The 21,157-nt window shown below is 51.1% G+C and overlaps 6 protein-coding genes across 6 annotated transcripts; 4 read left to right on the forward strand and 2 right to left on the reverse strand.

Annotated features, from left to right (window-relative positions):
* Positions 1-2,479: 2,479 nt before the first annotated feature.
* On the forward strand, positions 2,480-6,470 carry BP01DRAFT_289595 (putative intracellular protein transport protein (UsoA); the record flags this gene model as incomplete). Its single annotated transcript, XM_025571583.1, has 7 exons — positions 2,480-2,755; positions 2,819-2,869; positions 2,898-3,114; positions 3,181-3,644; positions 3,700-5,690; positions 5,913-6,324; positions 6,384-6,470. 7 exons carry the CDS (start codon positions 2,480-2,482, stop codon positions 6,468-6,470), a joined length of 3,498 nt encoding a protein of 1,165 aa, XP_025434330.1.
* Positions 6,471-6,751: 281 nt separating this feature from the next.
* Positions 6,752-10,317, forward strand: BP01DRAFT_388982 (isoleucine--tRNA ligase ILS1). The gene is made up of 2 exons (XM_025577880.1): positions 6,752-7,282; positions 7,389-10,317. The coding sequence occupies exons 1-2, from the start codon at positions 6,854-6,856 to the stop codon at positions 10,191-10,193; spliced, it is 3,234 nt and encodes a 1,077-aa protein (XP_025434331.1). The 5' UTR covers positions 6,752-6,853; the 3' UTR covers positions 10,194-10,317.
* BP01DRAFT_353497 (uncharacterized protein) lies at positions 10,280-11,024 on the reverse strand. Its single transcript, XM_025574200.1, has 3 exons — positions 10,908-11,024; positions 10,733-10,828; positions 10,280-10,676 (listed from the first exon to the last, which is right to left on the reverse strand). Exons 1-3 carry the CDS (start codon positions 10,971-10,973, stop codon positions 10,656-10,658), a joined length of 183 nt encoding a protein of 60 aa, XP_025434332.1. The 5' UTR covers positions 10,974-11,024; the 3' UTR covers positions 10,280-10,655.
* A 128-nt stretch (positions 11,025-11,152) lies between these two features.
* BP01DRAFT_333625 (Sfi1 family protein) lies at positions 11,153-14,891 on the forward strand. The gene is made up of 2 exons (XM_025573129.1): positions 11,153-11,422; positions 11,498-14,891. Exons 1-2 carry the CDS (start codon positions 11,359-11,361, stop codon positions 14,683-14,685), a joined length of 3,252 nt encoding a protein of 1,083 aa, XP_025434333.1. The 5' UTR covers positions 11,153-11,358; the 3' UTR covers positions 14,686-14,891.
* A 230-nt stretch (positions 14,892-15,121) lies between these two features.
* Positions 15,122-19,980, forward strand: BP01DRAFT_333629 (WD repeat protein). Its single transcript, XM_025573130.1, has 7 exons — positions 15,122-15,352; positions 15,450-15,638; positions 15,736-17,991; positions 18,041-18,484; positions 18,539-18,785; positions 18,843-19,093; positions 19,143-19,980. The coding sequence occupies exons 1-7, from the start codon at positions 15,272-15,274 to the stop codon at positions 19,650-19,652; spliced, it is 3,978 nt and encodes a 1,325-aa protein (XP_025434334.1). The 5' UTR covers positions 15,122-15,271; the 3' UTR covers positions 19,653-19,980.
* An 89-nt stretch (positions 19,981-20,069) lies between these two features.
* On the reverse strand, positions 20,070-21,029 carry BP01DRAFT_420857 (uncharacterized protein; the record flags this gene model as incomplete). The annotated part of the gene is made up of 2 exons (XM_025579483.1): positions 20,070-20,942; positions 21,015-21,029. 2 exons carry the CDS (start codon positions 21,027-21,029, stop codon positions 20,070-20,072), a joined length of 888 nt encoding a protein of 295 aa, XP_025434335.1.
* Positions 21,030-21,157: the final 128 nt, after the last annotated feature.

The raw sequence follows: 21,157 nt of genomic DNA on the forward strand, positions 1-21,157 counted from the left end.
GTCTTGAGGATCGACACCAAACTTTTGCTCGTAGTACCGATCAGCATATCCTTCCTCCCAGAGACGAACATTGTCAGGCGGTAACTCATCGTCCTTGGGTGTGCTAGGGGTTTCCTTGGGTGTCGCAGCAGCAGCCTCTTCTTCGGCCTTTCGCTTGCCAAGCACCGACGGTGAGGTTTGATCCTGATCCATCTTGTCGTCTGATGCTTCAGAAGCGCCCGGTGTGGACTCCTCGGCTTCGTTGGACGCCGAGCCATCCTGGGTGCCTTGCATCATTTTACTCTTTAAGATAGCGGCGGCACTCTTGTTGGCCATATTAGCCTTATAAACTGCTCCACGATTGACCACCATGCTATGAGTTAATTCCCTCGCCTCCCGCGTAAGCTCTCCGCGAGCAGGAGTGATGAGTTCCACTCCACTTGGAGGAGCTGCATCTGCGCCACCACGAGTCCGGTTGGGAGCGGGAGTTTCGTAGGTGTCATAACTAGGGGAGCCTCGTCTTTGTCTTTTCGCCTGTTCCTCGCGGCGGGCCTGGTCCTCCTGCTTGCGTCTCTTTTCGTTCGCAAGCTTTCTCTCTTCTGCTTGCCTACGACGGCGGAAGATCGCATCTTCCTGCTTCGCCAAACCCTGAAGAATGAGTTGAGCCCTCTTCAGATCGACATGTCCATCCTGGGTCAAGTATCCACCCATGACGGGGATATTATCACGCCAAATCGCAATTAAGGTGTCGATGCCATTTTCGCGAATGTCTAATGATGGCAAGTGCGGAAGGAAGTCATTTCCTACGAAGAAGCACATAAAGACCCAGTCGTCCAAGGCACGCTCCAAGTCGAACGGGAAAGGCTGTTGCGGAACATGGAGCTCGGCAGCGAGATATTCCCGCAGGACACCGACGTTGAGCCAAATGAATGGTTTGAGGGATGATCCTTTTTGCTTCTCGTCAAACTCGCCATTCTTTTCCTTAGCCTGTCCTCTGCATTCTTCTGCTTTGTGGCCGGGTTGACCGCACAGACGACATGTCCGTGGCCTAGATTCCTGGAAGAACACATCCTCTCGCAGGACTCGGAAGTAAGGCTCATGGGTGGCAAGGCCTAACATGATTAAGTCCGCATCCAGACCATAGATAACGTGGCGTGTGTTGGGATCGTGCTCTGGGTCTGCCCGCTGGGACCGGACAAATTCCATAATCTTGTGTTCTCCTTCACCTGGCACGGTTGCATCTGAAATGATGATTTTCAGCTATTTTGGTTAGCGATGTCATATGTGAACAGCAAAAACATTGGCAACCCATACCTTTTCCCAGGCAGGGTCAGTGTTGAGCTTGTAGGCAATCCAGTAGCGCAAAGCGGCAGCGAGAATGTCCATGAAAGGAGTTCCGGGCGTGATAACGTTGCTGTCCCAAGTCTTCTGAACGACCTGCTCTGAAAGATCTTCCTCTTGCTTGTTGCCGTTCTGTTTCGCCAGCATCTTCCGAAACTCTTCCTTCTTCTCATCAGCCTCTCTGGCTTCCTGAGCCGAGCGGAAACGGCGTGCTCGTTGCTGGTTCATTTTTGCTCGTGGCGCAACTCCGTCTGTATTTCATAGGAAGCCAACGTTAGACTAGATGCGACAAGCCATGCAATCGCGTTTGACTTACCGACAGCAATCATGAGAAGCTTCCTGGGGCGAACCATGTTAACCACTCGATCGGTGTATTTGAAGATCTCGATCATCATCTCCTGTTCGTTCGCTGGAGGGGGCTTCCCTTCAGGATGCGTACAAGGATGGACGATACCATTCATGTCCAAATACAAATTGTCCATCTCATCGCCATTTGGATTCGGCTGCGTTGTATCGACCGGGATTTCTTCTCCATTGACTTCGTAGGGAGTCTCTTCAATGACCGGTGAGATGATCTTGGGGTATTTGTTCGACAGCCATCTGAAGAGCGCGGGGACACCCATGGCTGCTGTTTTGTGCCGAACGAAAAGCTGGAAGTAATCGCAGATAAATCAGGTCAAGCTAGACTATTTCGCGGATGCGCTGCATCGGCTGTTTCGAGGCTTCGTATCGGAAGAAATCGTTTCGTCTAAGGCAGGGTCGGCGCAGTATTATAATCAGCGACCGATTCCCACTTCACCCGGCCTGAGTAGCAAGACAAAGAAACGGGGCCGGTGAAAGGAGGGTAAGAGAAAGATGGCAAATGGCTTTGGAAGTCTCTGCGACCGTCAGCCGTTGACTTTTGAAAGAACTTGGGAGCCGGCGCTTCTCTTGTCGCGGTTCCGGATGCTTAGCGCGAGTCCTTGGCTTCCGGTCATTATGCAGCAGCGCTGCTGTCCGCGGGCTAGTCCAGCTGCAGCTTTCCCACCGGAGAGAACAACTCAGCTTGTTTGAGGACTTCAACAATATCAACCTCTCTCCCCCGACACCCCACCCAATGCTTTTACACCCTAACGCCCACGGCCGGCGGTGACCATGAGATTACTAGTTATCAATCGCGATGTTCCGAATTCTCGAATCTCAGGCTCCGGCCAAACAAACGGCTACGGACACTATCAATACTCTGAGTAGTCGGCTCCAGAGCGCTACTTTGTTGGAAGATAGAAGAGCGGCGATTCAAGGACTCAGAAGTTTCTCCAAGACCTATCCTGCTTCTGTTGCTTCGGGCGCTCTGCGACCGTTGATCAGTAGCTTGAGAAATGACCGTGAAGATGTGGACACTATCAAAGTGGTCCTGGAGACCTTGTTGATGTTATTCACCCCCGACGAAAATAGTGTTGGTATCCTAATCTAAGCAGGGCATGGGACCTACTCTAGGCGCTAACATAGCTGTTTCTAGCCCGAAGCCTCGGATGAGATCGCTCTCTGGTTGTCAGATGAATTCACCCAGGTTCGACGTTCGCTACGTGTTTCCTTAGGCATTGCTGACTGGGCGGAAGCGACAAGACAACATCACCGCCCTTCTCGACCTTTTAGATAATCGGGATTTCTACTCTCGCCTCTACGCTCTGCAATTGATGTTTCAGATTTCTAGCGCGCGGCCGGAGAGGACACAGGAGTGCATTCTAACTGCGCCACTCGGTATCCCGAGGCTGGTTAGTGCTTTGGGAGATTCTCGCGAGCCGGTACGCAATGGTATGTTTGAGTCGGAAATAATCGTCCGTGTTGTTACAGGTGCTAAGATTCATTCGCTATCATCAGAAGCGTTACTTCTTCTCATCGCGCTCACGCCAGCATCGGAGGAATTCCAGAAGCTTGTTGCCTTCGAAAATGCATTTGATCTGATATTCTCCTTGATCGAGGCTGAAGGCGCATTGAGCCATGGGTCGGAAGTCGTTGAGGACTGTCTTTCTCTACTTGCCAACCTCCTGCGGCTCAACATTTCCAACCAGTCATACTTCCGCGAAACGGGCTGTGTCAAGCGACTAGCAAAACTCCTTGCGGACGCAAACCAGGATGAAGAGCCCGAAGAACAGGCCCCACAGTGGACCTTCGCTCACCGTGACAAGAATATTTGGGGACTTTTGGTCATAATACAGCTTTTCCTCGTGAAGGGAGGTGTCAACACCCCTGCTAATCAGATGGCCTTCTGGAATCATGGGGTTATGGAGCAAGTGTTGAGCACGGCTTTTGGCCAAAGGTTCAACGTGAATGTAACGGCTAAGGTTGGATCTTCTCGTCCCTTCTTCACGCTCAGCACCGTGCCTGACTTTCCTCTAGGCACTTGCAACATGTGCAGACCTGATTCGCGCAAACAAACCGTTGCAGGAAAGATTTGGTGATGTGGAGGTGGTTTGGGGCTCGGGGACTACTAATGGGGCTGCTGTGAATGGCAATGCGGAAGTCAAGCAGACTCAGCCGATCAATGTCATCGAAGCCTTACTTAAATTGACACTAGAGCCTGCACCTACGTCGCTTCTTGACGCTCGTCTAGCTGCGTGCGAGTGCGTCAAGGCATTCTTTTCGAACCATTCTGGAATTCGTGTTCATGTACTGGGTCGGGCGATTCAAGGTCATGTTAGCGGGGAAGACCAGATTCCGAATATTCTAACCGTCCTACTTACACCCCCGGAGCTCCGAGGAAACGCCGATCCTTATCAGACTTGGATGGCGGCTGTGCTGATGTACCAATTGCTGCTGGATAATGCTGAAGCAAAGGAGATCGCCATGGGAGTGACCGAGGGAGATGCTGAACAGGGAGAAGAGGTGATCACCTGTATCCAGACAATAGTGGGCAACTTGATCACTGGTCTGCAGCGTGGGGACGATGAACGTATCACCCTCGGGTATCTGATGTTGCTCTGTGGTTGGCTTTTTGAGGAGCCCGATGCCGTGAATGATTTCCTAGGCGAGGGCAGCAGCATCCAGAGTCTACTCCAAGAAGTAAAGCATCGTGGGGTCTCTAATGTGCTCGTGCCTGGTCTCTGCACAATTCTACTGGGAATCATCTACGAATTCTCCTCGAAGGACTCGCCTATACCCCGCAAGACATTGCACAAGCTCATCCTCGATCAGTTGGGACGAGAACAATATATTGATCGAATCAGACGATTTAGAGAAGCCCCCTTGGTGCGTGACTTTGAGGTTCTTCCGCAAACCGTGGGAGCACAATCTGATGGCGGGCTTCCGGAAATCTATTTTGACCGGACGTTCATCGAATTCTTGAAAGACAATTTCAGTCGTTTGACTCGTGCAATCGACCGAGAGCCTGAATTGGAAATATCCATAATCACCAACGGTGTCGAAAGAGGTGTGTCGCGTGAATTAGTTGACACCCTCCGAGCGGAAATCGAGGAAAAAGGTAACGTGGTACAAAAGCTGGAGGAGGACCTGCTTGCTCTGCAAGCTAAGTTTGAGCATGAGCAAGCTGAACACAGGAAGACCCGAGACTCAACTGCCGTAGAATCTACCAAGTTACAACAGATCAGCGAGTCCCTCAAAAGAAGCCATGAACAGGATATTGCGGCGCTGAAGGCGCAGCAGAAACGCGACGAAGTCGAACTTGCAAGGAAACATGAGGAGCAACTTCGAGCTTTCGAGCAGCGATTCAAGGAAACCGCGGCTGATTACGAAAGGCAGCTTTATCACGCCAAAAAGCACCATGACACCGAGCTCGCTGATTTACGGAAGCATAGCCGCTCGTTAGAAATTGACCTTGCTCGAATCCGTGACCAGCATGCAGGCGAGATTGCTAAATTGCAGGCGACGATCCAGAGATTGAGCGCTGACGCTGAAAAAGTAAAGGAACAGCATGTGGCCGAGGTCCTCGACCTCAACAGCACAGTCCAGTCTCTTCAGTCCAGGCTCGAATCTAGCAAAGAGCAACACTCTGCCGAGGTGTCTGGCCTAAATAAGGCAATCGGCAAACTTCAATCCGAGCTTGAGTTGAGCGAGCAAAAGCATGCAAAGAAATCGTCTGATCTGAACGAGACAATCAGCAAACTTCAATCCCAGCTTGAATTCAGCGAGCAAAAGCATGCAACGGAATTGTCCGGTTCGAAAAAGACAATTGAGGATCTGGGGGCTCAGCTCGACGCTAGCAAAGAGCAGCACGCGGAAGAATTGTCATCGCAGCGCGAGACGATCGACCTTCTCCAGTCTCAACTCGATGCACAGAAAGACAATCATGCCGAGCAACTGTTGACTCTCAACAAAACGATCAGTGACCTCCAGTCCGAACTGCAAGCCAGCGAGGATAAACACGCGGCTGAGTTATCCGCCCAGAAATTGACGTCAAGTAAACTTCAATCTGAACTGGAAGCACAACAAGGAAAGCACGTTGAGCAATTAGCTGGCTTGAATGAGACGATCGATGGTCTTCGACGCGAACTCGACACAAATAGAGAGAAGCATGCAGAATCATTGGCTGAACTGCAGAAAAAGATCGAGGACCTCCAATCGGGCAATGGTGCAAGCACGGAGAAGCACGCGAGCGAATTGTCTAGTCTCAACGACACAATTCTGGCTCTCAGATCAGATATCGTCAAGATCAAGCAGCAGCATGAGGCTGAACTTGCTGATCTTGAGACCACTAGGCAGGGGCTACAATCTGAGTTAAAGGCGGTAACAGAGAAGTCTACACAAGATTTGCAATCCGCGCGTAAAGACAGCTCAGACAAGCACGCTGCGCTAGAAGAGCAAGTCAAGAAGGCCGAGAGTGAGGTTGAGCAAGCCAAAGCAGAAGCTCAAAGGTCTGCAGCAGCCCTGGACTCTACACGGAAAGAGCTTGAGAAGGTACGCTCCGAGGCCAACGAGAGGGAGGAAGCTCGCCAGGCGGCGCAGTCCGAACTAGAAGATCTTCTCATTGTCTTCGGAGATCTTGAAGCAAAGAGGAACCAGGACAAGGTGAGTCACTCTATAGCCTATCATTTGACATGCACGTAATGACTCATGACCTCTTCCAGCAACGCCTCAAAGATCTTGGACAAGAAGTATCTGAAGCAGAAGATGAAGACGAGGAAGAAGAGGATGATGAGGAAGTGGAGGAGTAGGTTGCAGTTCCTAGGAGGTCGGACGACTGTGTATAAGCCCTCAATTGCATCAAACTATAGACAAATCATAAACTCCCTGGGCAAATATGGCCTATTCGTCCAGTCCTTTTTCTGTTTCTGTAGATCTCCAGCGCTAAGCGTACAAAATATGTATGTACTTTGCCTTGAATGAGGAGTTCGCGCATCATTCCGGCGGTAGGCGGGGCACGCACCGGGTTGGGTTCCTTGTGCAGCTTGGCTAAAATTCGAACCGCGGGGTGACTCACGACTCCTACCGTGCGCACTCCTCTATTTCTACCCCGCGGACCATCCCTCTCTGCGCAGATCGCATCGATTGCAGCCTCCCCTCCCCTCCCATTGACGACCGCACTAACCTGCTCGTCATGTCCATTGATTTTCCTCGTGAAGAGGAGGCCATCCTCAAGAGGTGGAGGGAGATCAACGCCTTCCGGAGACAGGTCGAACTCTCCGAGGGGCGCGAACCTTACACCTTCTACGATGGCCCTCCATTTGCGACTGGCCTTCCTCACTACGGTCATTTGTTGGCCTCGACCATCAAGGATATTATTCCTCGTTATTGGTCTATGAAAGGTCACTACGTCGAGCGTCGCTTTGGCTGGGATACCCACGGTGTGCCTATCGAGTATGAGATCGACAAGAAGTTGGGCATGTCGGGCTTGGAAGCCGTCCAGAAGATCGGAATCGAGAAGTACAACGAGGAATGTCGTGCTATTGTTATGAGATTCGCCTCGGAATGGCGCGAAACTATCGAACGACTAGGTCGCTGGATTGACTTTGACAATGATTACAAGGTAGGTTTTTGCGCTATGTCAGGCCATCTGCATGCTCTTCGTGCCAACCGAAGGCCATACTGCTATAGCCTGTTTCAGGAGCATTCTCTAATCGTGTGTTCTGTAGACCATGAACGCTAGCTTTATGGAGTCGATCTGGTGGGTTTTCAAGCAGCTGTTTGACAAGGGTCTTGTTTATCGGGGCTACCGTGTCATGCCTTACTCGACCGCCCTCAACACTCCCCTCAGTAACTTCGAGGCCCAGCAAAATTACAAGGATGTTCAGGATCCTGCCGTTGTGGTCACCTTCCCCCTCGTGAATGATCCTGAGACCTCTCTTCTAGCCTGGACGACGACCCCGTGGACCCTTCCTTCGAACGTCGGCCTCGCCGTCAACCCCAATTTCGAATACATCAAGATCCTGGACGAGGCTTCCGGAAAGCACTACATTCTTCTCGAATCTTTGCTTCGTACCCTCTACAAAGACCCGAAGAAGGCCAAGTTCAAGATTGTCGACCGTTTCAAGGGTTCTGACATGAAGGACTGGAAGTACCAGCCTCTCTTCGACTACTTCTACGAAGAATTCAAAGATCATGGCTTCCGTGTCTTGATCGCCGAGTATGTCACTGCCGAGGATGGTACGGGTATCGTCCACCAGTCTCCAGCTTTTGGTGAGGACGATTACAGAGTAGCTATGGAAAGCGGTGTCATCAGTGAGGATCGCCATCCCCCTAACCCCGTTGATGAGACTGGTTGCTACACCTCAGAGGTCAAAGATTTTCAAGGTCAGCACGTCAAGGCCGCGGATCGAGCTATCATCAAGCACTTGAAGGCAGCTGGTCGCTTGATTGTTGACAGTCAGATCACTCACAGCTACCCCTTCTGCTGGCGCTCCGACACTCCATTGATCTACAGAGCCGTTCCTTCATGGTTTGTCAAGATCGGGCCCATAATTCCCCAGATGCTTCAGGGCATCGAAGAATCTCACTGGGTGCCTAGTTTCGTTAAAGAACGTAGATTCTCCAGCTGGATTCAAAACGCGCGTGACTGGAACATTTCTAGGAATCGCTTCTGGGGTACTCCCCTTCCGTTGTGGGTTAGCGATGATTTCAAGGAAGTCGTCGCGGTCGGCAGCGTTGAAGAACTGAAACAGCTCAGCGGCTACGAGGGAGAGCTCACTGACCTTCACCGTGACAAGGTCGATCACATCACTATTCCGAGCAAGCAGGGTAAGGGTGTTCTTCGCCGTGTGAGCGAAGTCTTCGACTGCTGGTTCGAGTCGGGTAGCATGCCTTACGCATCCCAGCACTATCCGTTTGAAAACAAGGACCAGTTCGAGAAGAGCTTCCCGGGTGACTTCATCGCTGAAGGTCTGGACCAGACTCGTGGTTGGTTCTACACGCTGACCGTTTTGGGAACTCACCTTTTCGGTAAGCTTCCCTTCAAGAACTGTGTCGTCAATGGTATTGTTCTTGCGGAAGATGGAAAGAAGATGTCAAAGCGCTTGAAGAACTACCCTGATCCTTCTCTGGTCATGGACAAGTATGGCTCAGATGCCCTGCGACTCTATCTGATCAACTCTCCGGTTGTACGAGCAGAGCCCCTCAGGTTCAAGGAATCCGGTGTCAAGGAGATCGTTGCCAAGGTTCTCCTCCCCTTGTGGAACAGTTACAAGTTCTTCGAGGGACAGGCTGCTCTTTTCAAGAAGACCCAGGGCTTTGATTACACCTTTGACCCGAAGGCGGAGGCTACCAACACCAATGTTATGGACCGCTGGATCCTGGCAAGCTGCCAGAGTCTTCTCAAGTTCGTGAACGAAGAGATGGCAGGATACCGTTTGTATACTGTCGTTCCCCGCCTGCTTGGTTTGATTGACAACACCACGAACTGGTATATCCGCTTCAACCGCAGACGACTGAAGGGTGAGAACGGCGTTGAAGACACCCAGCACGCCCTGAACACTCTCTTCGAGGTCCTGTACACCCTGGTCAGGGGCTTGGCTCCTTTCACTCCCTTCCTAACCGACACCATCTACCTGAAGCTCCTGCCCCACATTCCCGAGGCTCTCCGGGCTGAAGACAGTCGCAGTGTCCACTTCCTCCCATTCCCTGAAGTGCGCGAGGAGCTCTTCGACGAGGTCGTTGAGAGAAGAGTTGCCCGTATGCAGAAAGTCATCGAGATGGCCCGTACCTCCCGTGAACGACGGAACATTGGCCTGAAGACTCCTTTGAAAACACTTGTCGTTATTCACCAGGACGAGCAATACCTGGAGGACGTCAGGTCTCTCCAGAGTTACATTCTAGAGGAATTGAACATCCTGGAGCTTGTTCTTTCGTCCGACGAAGCGAAGTACAATGTGCAGTACAGTGTCTCGGCTGACTGGCCCACTCTGGGCAAGAAGTTGAAAAAGGATGTCCAGAAAGTCAAGAAGGCGCTGCCTTCGCTGACTAGTGAAGATGTTAAGAACTTCGTTGCTGAAAAGAAGATGCTTGTGGATGGAATTGAGCTTGTCGAGGGTGATCTTGTCGTGAAGAAGGGACTCAAGGAGGACTCCGCATCGGTCAACATGGAATCGAACACAGACAATGAGCTCGTCACCATTCTAGACGCGAACTTGTACCCTGACCTGGCCGAGCAAGGATTGGGTCGAGAGATCATCAACCGCCTTCAGCGCCTCCGCAAGAAGGCTGGTCTGGTTCCCACCGACGATGTGAAGATGGAGTACGTGGTTCTATCTGACCCTGAAGATATCGGTATCAACAAGGCGTTTGAAACGCAGGCCAAGGCTATTGAGAAGGTTGTGCGCAGACCGCTGGAGCGTCACGAGCTTGTTGACGGCAAGCTGCCTAGCGGTGATGAGCCTCAGATGATCATCCAGGAAGAACAAGAAGTTCAGAAGGCCACCTTCTTGTTGCGTTTGCTGAAGCTTTAGAACTTCTGGTCAAGTTAAGATGTGCAACGTAACAGTTAGATCGATACAATTCCCAGTTGGTGCTCTTTTTCTTGTTATGAGATAAAATAGTTCTTGTCTTTTCAATACATTATTTGAATGATTTAATATGTTCTTTGTCCTCTGCTCTACCACCGAACAGTTGAGAGCAGCGAATTGATTGGCATATCATCGTGCTGCACGTGAACTGGCAAGATATTCGTAGTTCACGACTAGTAGACACAATCAAGAAGAATTTTCAAAGAATCTCCAAGAATGGATGATTTATCCAGAAAGACTTCAGAATCTGAGAATCACATATTTCAGCATTTGAGAGTAGATAGATGATGCTTAGGCAGTGGTCAGAAGCTGCGGGTTACAGGTCGGAATACAGCTAGCTGTTCATGGCCTTGGTGGCGGTCATTTTCAGCGTCCATTTCTTAGGTCCTCACATTATAAGTGTAATTAAACCTTCTTTGAGGCCGCCTGGAGTGCACGCATCAGTCGTTTACTCGTTTGATAAGATCAGTATTTCACTATACCAAAAAGCAGTCTTTGAGTCTCATAAATTCTTTGGCACACATATCTTTGTGCACCGCGTTGTAGTCAGCAACAACGCATTTGCCATATGCGGCCGCCTAGGGGTCCAGTCAGTCTGGCGTACATGATGCCTGGCGGGCCAGTCGTGCGAGATAGGCAGGGAGACGTGAGGGATACCTCTGCAGAGCATTTGGCGGTGGCCTTGGCAAATCTCTCAATAGGTCTTGTCCTTGTTGACGGCATCCTGTTCTTATTCTCTTCAGGTTCAGCACTTGGGTGATGCCCCAGTCTGCGATTGGGGGCATTACATCCCCATTCCATGCAGGCGGGTTTCCCTTCATTATGTAATAATTGATCACATGACCAGGATGCGTTCCATCGCCCGGCGCGACACGAGGCCAAAACAATTAGGCGGTCTCTCCGCAAAAGTCAATGATCGATCGCGCTGGCCGTAGCCGTTGGGTCTGCAGGCCCTTTCTGGATCGTGTTTGAAAAACCGAATCCTCAGACTTGAGCACTTGGGATTTGTGCCGTCGTCTTCCACCACTGTGCTCCGCAATGATTGATTTCCTTTCTCGCCTCCATGACCCATATGCGACACAACGCGCTCTAGGCCGCGAAGTTTTCGATGCCTCCAGTTCCCTTCCAGCGAAGACCTTTGTCCTATGAAGACCCGCTGCTCTCAGATGACGGTATGCGATTGGCCCCTGTCAGATCCCTTATCAATTTGGACTACTGCTAAGCCGGGTTTGTTTGTTGTATTTCAGATGTCGGCCTCCTCTATCAAGTCATCACTCGCGCTGAGCGTGATCCCGAAGTTGAGCGCCTTCCATACAGAGTCCTCTTTAATGCCTATGATCAGGTCATTGCAGAACATGGCGTGGACGCGGATCCGGGATATGCCTGCATGCGCTTCTTGCTCAAGATGGGGAGCAAGGATATCGCAGGGAAGTCGCTCTTTGAGAGATTCGAAAATCTGCTAGAACGGATGGGAATAGTGATTGAATTCGGTGAAGATGATGGTCAGGACGAACTCTATGTTGACAACGTGCCTCCGGGCGAGAGCCGAGTGAGGAAAAGGATATACGATGCTACAGGGGGATCTACAGAACCGATGTATTCTGAAATGCAGACCCCTCTGCGGAGACGCGCCTCGTTCAATTCAATGTACGACATCAACGACGACCCTACACAAAGGAGCTTCATTAACCGGCCGAGTTCACGCTCTTCCATGTCGCGACTACAAACTGGAAAATCTGAGTATATTCTCCCAGATTCCAGCCCGTATACGAAGCGCGCGACAACATCGAGAGGCGCAGATTCTCCAGATAGAACTCAATTGATAGCACAGTTCCTCGATGTTGGTCGTCGACTAATGAGCAGGTTTGACCTCCTGGCTGCATCAGAATCAGAACCAGCACCGGAAGAAAAACCAATGCCAAATGGATTGTATGCTCGTGTTGCTGTCGATCGAGATCGGTCTGAAAGAATTGCCGAGGCGTCACGTCCGCGTCCGTCAAACTCCTCAAGCAGCTCCGATGATGGGGACGAGCAGTCCTCTCAGGCTAGCGGTGCCCTTGAACGACACAAAGTTCCTCCCGAGTTACTCTATCGACCATCGCTTTCAGACTTGCTGCGCGACGCTTCAACTTTCAACATGTACCGTCAACGAGCGATTCACCGCCGGATATTGACTCAGTGGTTGAAAAAGGCTGTCGAAAAGAGACAGATCCATCAACACATGGACGCTGTTGCTTCCAATCGAGACAGAGGTACATTACTGCGCCAAGCCTTCGAGACGTGGCATGGAAAGATACTAGACAAGCGTCGATCGGAGCGAACGGAAAGGTTCTTCAAGCACCTTGAGGAGCGCGCTGGACGGGCTCGAGATCTGTACTTGCTGACAAAGGCGTTCTCTCACTGGGCGCAGTTCACATCGGAGGAAGTCGCAAGAACATCTGCTGCTCGCCGGCATATTCTTAGTGTCAAGTACTTCAATGCATGGCGAGAAATCACTGCCGTCAATGAATTGAAAGCTCAGCGCTTTGCCCTGCGGCGACCCTTTGATGCTTGGAGAAGAAAGACAAGACAGTTCAAGGAGGCGGAGGTCTACGCGGCGGCAATGCGTGACGAGAAGCTGACGAATGCGGCATATTGGCAATGGTTCTGGCATTTTTGCGAGCAGCGTGCTCCTCAATGGTATGACCACTGCCTTAAAAGACGGTCTTTGTTGTATTGGTTGCGCAAGTTTCGAACAAATCGGGAGCGAACTCATGAGATTGAAGTAAGGAGTCGGCACAATCTCCTGACATCTGTATGGCAAGCCTGGCGTCACAGAAGCGAAGACATAATCGTTATCGAAAATGAAGCCGCATTGATCCAAAGGCGTCAGCTCTTAGGCGAGACCTTCAGAGAATGGAAAGCCCAGACTCATCTGGCTCCAGTTGCTGCTCGTGTCTCGCACATGGTGAACAATAGGATCCTCAGATCAGCGTATCAGCAATGGATCAAGAGAGTGCAGATGCTACAGCAGGCGAGAGAGATGGATCAACGCCGCATTGTACGCAATTCCTGGACAGCGTGGAACGATCTGCTTCGTTGCCAGGCTCTCTACGCTCGAATTGAGGAACGATTGAAGCTAGAAGCTATGTATAAATGGATTCTAGCCGAACGATACCGACTGATGCAGCGGATCAGGGAACAACGAATCAAGCATGAAATATTTTCCCGGTTTGTGACAAATGTTCGCGGAACGTATTCGGTACTGCTCGATCGTGCAGAAGCCTATGAACGACGTCAAACTAAAGATCTGCTTCGCTCCAAGCTCTTGTGTTGGCGAAACCAACTTGCTCTCCAACGCGAACGAGACGCCGTTGCGTTTGAGTTCTATGCACCACGTCTTGCCCAGGAATCACTTGTAGCTTGGCGTTCAAAACTTCGGCATGTTGCGCAAATCGAGAATTGGGCACAGAAGGCCAGGTTCTACTTCCTAGCCACTAAGTATACCAAACAGTGGCGATTGGCGGCGACAGAATCAACAAAACGGCGTCGCCAGCAAGCTTACGTGAAAACACGAAGGAAGCACAAGATCAGACTTGCGACGGAAGTTCTTTTCCATTGGCTATCGAAATCTCGTACTATAACCGAGCTAGAGCACCAAGCTATACAGTTCTCGCGACAAAGAGTGTTGTATATCGCCTCCGAGCTTCTGGGCCGATGGCAAGATAAGACAATAAGTCAGATCCAGGAGTGTGGGTATGCTGATAATCATTACGCTCGTCTGAACGTACAAGAGCAATTGACTCGCTGGGCTGGACATCTGGCTAAGGTTCGTCGGCAAGAGGAACAAGCCAGCAGTATACATCATGCCCATGCTTTAGCACAAGCCAGCTCGCAGCTTCGCAAGCTGAGCTTCCGCGTCTTTCAAGTCAAGAGCAGCTCTGAGACGGCCGACGCAATGAAGGAGCGCAACCTGCGAAAGCATACACGGGGCATGTTCCGTAATTGGCTCGACCAAGCAAGAGCGAAACTCGAAGCACGAGATATTGCAGGACCCTTGCTAAGTCCGCAGAAGGACTTTGATGCTCCTCTCGGACTCGACACAAATCGGCGCCTATTCGACCCGTACTATCAGGTCGAGACACCTTTCAAGACTTATGTAACCGAACTCCAAGCTACTTCAACAACACCGCTTGCGACTCCTAATTTCCTCACTTCGCCCTCCCGACGGGCGGCTCCGATTGTGGCCCAGGGTTCCACCACCCCGGCAACGCCTTTGTATACGCCCTTTGCTAGTCGACTGCTACGTGCGGGCGCCTTACCTCGAACTCTGTCTAGTAGACGTCGTGCTGGACGAACAAGTGCGCTCAGCACCAGTGTACGTTTCGCAGATGAAGCGGGCGAAGAGCCTGAATCGCCGACAGATGGAAGAAGGTCGTCTGGTCGACGAACATGAATCGCCCTCTCATTGCCAGTCTTAATCGAGGGTGACAATATGTGCTGATTGTTTGAGATTCCTGTATAAGACCATGATACCCGTTTGCGTTGTTATGATAGCGTGTAGACTATGGTTTTCCACTTTCTGTCTCATATATACTTGGGGGCCTATCTATAGGTCATGAATGACGTGACATATGCATAGACTCGAATTCAATGTATAACGACTTGTTAGAAGGAACAGACCGTGCACAGGTATTTCTTCCCGAAGCATCAGACTCTTAGGTTTGCCTGTAGATCCGTTGTGTGTTTGACAAGATAAGCAGTAATTGACAAAGAAGCGGATCGCAAGTGATTGATCCGCTGATGGTCACACGGCGGAAGGCGGGAAGAGCAGCGGAGAGCAACAGCTGTGTTAGCCGGAATTATCTCCCCCTCCTATTAACCTCCATCCCCCACGGTGTCCCCTCCACCACCTCACCTTTTCTTGCTATTTGTTCCTCACTATCTCTTCTAATGATTGATACCCTGTGATCCTGAGATTGGCGATGGTGTAACTCTAATTCGTGCGCAACAAGCGTTCCATCCCTACGAACATCGCCTCTATGCGAGCGGTACTGCCGGGGAGGCCCCCAACGAAGCTCCAGTCGTTCAGCACTGCGCTGTGGGATGGACTTCGAGTTGTTGTGAGACTCCGCTACTTGAACCCCATGCATTGCTCGGAATTGCGACTTGTTTACAGCCCCGCTAATACAGCTTCCCCTGCGCGTTCGCTTGTCTTAGGTGTACATTTCTGGTCAAGCACTGGTTATCCTCGGCGGTCCGCACAAGCTCCTGCAAACCATCTATGTCGACGATACCGATGTCTTGGAAGCAGTAACGATCGATGAAGTTACTGGCAAGATTGCCGCATGCGGTGGACCCGACGTCTTTATATACCAACCATATGGGATCCAAAACGAAACGCTCAAGGTCGGTTCCTGTTGTTGAAATGACATGGAGTGGAAGTTGGTACCGTCGGACAGAACAAATAAAGGGCTCTGAAGCTAAACAATCTATCTATGTATAGTGGTCCCTAGCCCAAACGTTCCGCAGCGAGGATGACGACGAAACGATCCGTACCCTGTCGTGGGGCTCACCTGATGAACTGCTCCTGGGCAATTCCCACCTTACCCTCTGGTTTCTCAACGATCAGCCGCGACCGGTGTGGAAACAGGGACTGGCGAGCACTGTCAAGTTCGCCCAGTTCTCTCCTGACGCGACACTCTTGGTAACCGCCGGACACTACGATCGCATGGTGAAAGTTTGGCGAAGGCTGAATTTCGGTAATAACATTCGATTTGAAGTGTCTTATCTCCCGCATCCAACGATTGTTACTGGGATTCACTGGCGCAGACCCTATCATCGGGAGCAGTCAATGGGAAATGTCTTCTATACGCTGTGTGCGGACAACAAGATCAGGGTATGGGCAACGATAGATTATCATGCTCCGACCGCCTTACAGCTTTGGACGCAGATTGATATGGGCGCCTCTGTTCAGCCGAGACATGCAACAGAGACTACAGATACATTTCGCCGGTACGGCTTCATAGTTGACAGTCGGGATTTCTGCGTTGCGACTGAGAAGGCTGTGCAGCGGGGCACAGGCAACGCAGATAACCACGCCCTAGAGCATATAATTGAAGTGGCAAACAAGAGCCCGGAGATTTGCGTCGTTATAGATGGCGAGGGGCACATGTCGGCCTGGGCGTTGCAAGATGTCGGATCTAAGGCCAAAGCGGAATTGAATGTGTTCAACATTCTTCATGTTGAGGGCCTGAATTTTGCATTCATGCCCGGTCTGACGATTGAAGAGGATTATGCGCAGCTGTGCGCCTTTCAAGGCACTGAGCCAGGCGATTCAATCGCCATTCTAATTCACCATTTTGATGGTCGGATTGAGTGGTTTGATTCGCCGGTCGACGTTCTATTTGACCCAGCACCTCGTAAGAACCGAGTTGCCATGAGAGCGTCGTGGACAGGACACAATGGACCGATCAAGAAGATTGTTCGTAATGCTATTGGAGACACTCTTGCCTCCCGCACGGATGACAGCAAAGCATTGATATGGAGGCAGAAACAGCGAGCTGGTGGATCAGTGCTTCTTCGACAAAGTGCACTGATAGCAGAAGAGCATATCCACCGCAGCTGTGTCGTCGGAGATGGAAACTACCTGGTCAATCTCCATCATGATGGAATCTCTATTTGGGATATCCGTTCTTTCCATGCCAGAAGGCTTGCGGCTGCGCGATTCGAATTATCCAGCAAACCACTCTGTGTTTTGCCGATCCCTACTGCGGAAGCAAATGGCGTCGTGTATATAGCAACCATTGCAGCTGGTATGGATGGGATAGCCTGGGAGATACAGCTTCCGAACACGAAACAAGGGGAGTCTGAGTGCAGATTGCGCAAGTTCTGCACTTTTCATCTGGGCCTCGAAGAGGACATCGCGTATATATTGCCTGTTGATCCAGCTGGGCGCGAAGCTGAAATGACAGGCTTCTTCGACCTTTTCTCGCCTGATATTGCGCTTTCGTATACCGGGAACGGTACCGTCAGGACATGGACAGCCAAGGTTGATAGGGACAATGACCGTGTCGAATGGCTTTTGACATCTACTGTTGAAACCGGCATCACAAACCTGTCTTTGGCTAGCGGCAGCTCCATTCGCAAAGCTGCCCTTGTCGACGAGGGTCGCACGCACCTGACTATCTGGGATACCAACGATGCGCAGCTGGAATTTGAAGAGCACTTTTCGCAACAAGACTCTATTCGTGACCTCGATTGGACATCTACCCCAGACATGCAATCTATTCTTGCAGTCGGATTTCCCCATAAAGTCATTCTTCTCTCTCAGCTACGTTATGATTATCTTGATTCCCGTCCATCCTGGACACAGATCCGAGAGATTTGGATTCGAGATCTCACACCGCATCCCATTGGGGACTCCTGCTGGCTTAGCAATGGCCATCTTGCTATCGGAGCCGGGAACCAGCTATTTATTTATGAGAATGAGATCAGTGCTGCTGATCACCTAATATCGCAGCTTCGTATACCTGCTCGGGGCCAATCTACAGTTGACTTATTTGAGGTCGTGAGCAGACTGAACGGACCGTTACCTGTCTTCCACCCACAATTCCTAGCCCAGTGTATACTGAGCGGAAAAACAAACCTGGTGCACTCCATTTTATTAAACCTTCATCGAAAACTGAAATTCTACACCGAAGGAGACGATGTCGACGGGTTTCTGGAAATGCCTCTGGAAGACTTTTATTTTGAGCATGATGTACGTTTTCAACCTGTTGTTTACACAAGCTTATTGCTAATATGGCCAGACTCCGCAACGCGCAACATCGAAAGAACTCAATTCGTCATATGCCGACCTTTCATTGGAGGACGAAGTGACGGTGGTGGATGAGAATACAGCTGTGGCGCTCAACGAGAACTTGGCACGATTTGCCTTGCCGCAACTGTCTAGCCAAGAACAATTCCGGCTTGTTGATACCATTGAATGTGTGGCTACCGTTGAGAAACACCGACGCTCAATGGACGACAACGCCGCTCGATATCTCCTCTTCTTCCGGCAACATCTGCTGCGCAGGACTCAGGGAGTAGCCACCAGGGATACAGTGTCATGGAGAGAGATTGTGTGGGCTTTCTTCAGCGGAAGCCAGGATATTCTCGTTGACTTAGTCTCGCGACAGTATAGTGGGAAGTTGGTCTGGAAGTCAGCTCGTGAAAGCGGGATTTTTATGTGGCTATCCAGCGCCGCTGCCGTGGTAAGTAAAGGTATCATACTTGATAATTTTCCGCGTCAAACTAATGGGTATCAGCGCGCTCAGTTAGAGGTTGTTGCTCGGAATGAGTACACCAAAACCGAGGAGAAGAACCCGGTCGATTGCTCTTTGTACTATCTTGCTCTCCGGAAGAAGAATATTCTCCAAGGACTCTGGCGCATGGCGCATTGGCATCGTGAGCAAGCTGTAACGCAACGCTTGCTATCGAATAACTTCGACGAACCGCGGTGGAAGACAGCCGCCCTGAAAAACGCATATGCTCTACTTGGTAAACGGAGATTCGGTTAGCACTCGTGCCAACACCGCCACGTAAACCGTGATTTTGACTAACCTCCGCTAGAATACGCTGCCGCCTTCTTTTTACTTGCCGGGCACATACGTGACGCTGCGCTTGTTTGTGTGAATCAAGTGGGCGATCTACAACTTGCGATCGCGATAACCCGCGCTTATGAAGGTGATGATGGGCCCGTTCTCAAGGAGCTTCTTGAGGACAGAGTGCTTCCTGAGGCTACTGCCGATGGCAATCGATGGATGGCATCTTGGGCTTTCTGGATGTTAGGACGTCGTGGAATGGCCGTTCAATCGCTTATTGTGAGTCTTCCCCCAAGGACAAAGTGACAATTCATGCTAATAATTAAAGTCGCCCATTGAATCGCTGATACTTCCTACTCCCTCTTCACCTGGATCTCCAGGAATGATTCCACTTCAGGCCAAGTCGTATCTCTCGAATGACCCTGCCTTGGTCCACCTTTACAAACAACTCCGCGAGAAGACCTTGCAGACACTTAAGGGTGCATCGAAAATCTCACCGCAGGCGGAATGGAATTTTGTAATCCGCAACGCCCGCCTATATGACCGCATGGGCTGTGACCTTCTCGCACTGGATTTAGTTCGACACTGGGAGTTTTTGGGTGGACTACCCATTCCCAAACCGACGAAAGCCATACCAATGGATCTGCAACAGGAGGAACCTGATTACCGCAAGTTGCTCCGACGGCGGAGTAGTCTCGTGGTGGCAGACTTGCCGGTCAAGGAGCGCCTGGCACTGAAACCGCAACCCCTGGCTGAGTCGCAAAAGACACCGAAACCGCCCCCAACGATGTTCCACGAACCTGACGCAAACTCCCTCCTCGACAGCTTTGGCTTTTAGTTCATGCTTAACAGCTATGGGCGTTATGCTACGCGCTTAAGCATTACATTGTACAGATCGGTCGCCTGTGGCTTCCGAAGATTCGCGTTTATCTTTGTTGAGTTGTTCAAAAATGAATGGGGAAGAATTGCCGCGTCTGCAATACGTGTATTCTAAAGATCGACCTAAATCCGAGCCTGGAAAGGCGGCCGTGATGTAAGATGATAGCTTTTGTTCAACTCTCCAAGCTCTATGATACATAACATTCTATTTATCTTCTCACACTGTACCCTCTCTCGACGCCACACTATAAACGAATCGCTAAACATCGGAGACAATATGAATAAGTGCAAAACGCCTCACCAAGAAATACATACAATACATAATAAATGCACAAGCCAAGTGGTACGTACAATGGTCAAAACCCGGAAAAGAGTTTCACCAGTTCGACAGCCGATTGCGCGCGGCGCGCCGCAGACGCATCGTGCGCGACAGAACCCGGCTTGTAGAGTTCGCCCCGATAGCACCCAGGGTGGTGGCATTGGTAGCGGTGGCGTTTTCTAGTGTAGCGTGCAACTTGGAGAAGATCGTGGGTTGCAGCTTCGGGATGTCGGGGATGGCCGGGATATTGGGGATATCGGGGATATTGGGGGTGGTGGGATCCGACAACGCCGACGCCGACGACGACGACGACGACGACGACTGGTCTTGTGATTGCGCTTGCTGCGAAGGTGTCTGCTGGCCCCCGCTGCTGGTACTGCTGATCTTGCTGCTGCTGCTGCTGCCGCCCACCGAAGACGACGACTTCTTATCGGTCTCGCAGTGCAAGAGGATCCACATCTGCGAGAGGGAGCTGAACACGCGCTCGGTGCATTGGGACTCAGCACTGCCGTCCTGAATGGGAACCTCGATTAGGGGCTTATCGACGCAGCCGGGGACTTCGTGGACGGTAATGTTGCAGCGATCGTAGGGACCGGTGTAGACGGCTTCGGCGTTGAAAGCGAGGGCGTCGGCATCGTAGCGGCGTCCGACGGGGAAGGCCTGGCAGGTGCCCGAGTAGACGTCGACGACGACGGTGGCGGATTGGTCGTCGGTGCGTTGGAAGAAGGAGGCGAAGAAATGGGCAAGGATGTTGTCGTTGCTGCTGCTGCTGCTGCTGCTGCTCGGTTCGTCCGTGTCGTCGGGGATCGTCGGGGTGCTGGCCGAGTTGTCGGAGGGACACTCGGAGTAGAAGCTGGCCCAAACTCGAGCTATGCTGAAGGCCGAGGCTTGGGAGGTGTTGAGGAGGAGAAGAGTCAGGATTGTGGTGATCTAAACCGAGGGGGGTTTTCGATTAGTTGGGAGGCTGACTGTTGGAGGATGGTGAGGATGGTGAGGACTTACGGTAGACCACTGCATGGTGACGGTCGATATATGGGTGGTGTATCTACTTGAAGGAGTATAAAAGGTTGAAACAATTGAGTTGCAAAGAGCTTGAGCTTCAGCCAGCGACTGACAATATAATGGGTTGTAGCAATGCTTGGTAT

This window comes from Aspergillus saccharolyticus (assembly GCF_003184585.1).
Source record: "Aspergillus saccharolyticus JOP 1030-1 unplaced genomic scaffold BP01scaffold_4, whole genome shotgun sequence".
Classification (NCBI taxonomy): Eukaryota; Fungi; Ascomycota; class Eurotiomycetes; order Eurotiales; family Aspergillaceae; genus Aspergillus; species Aspergillus saccharolyticus.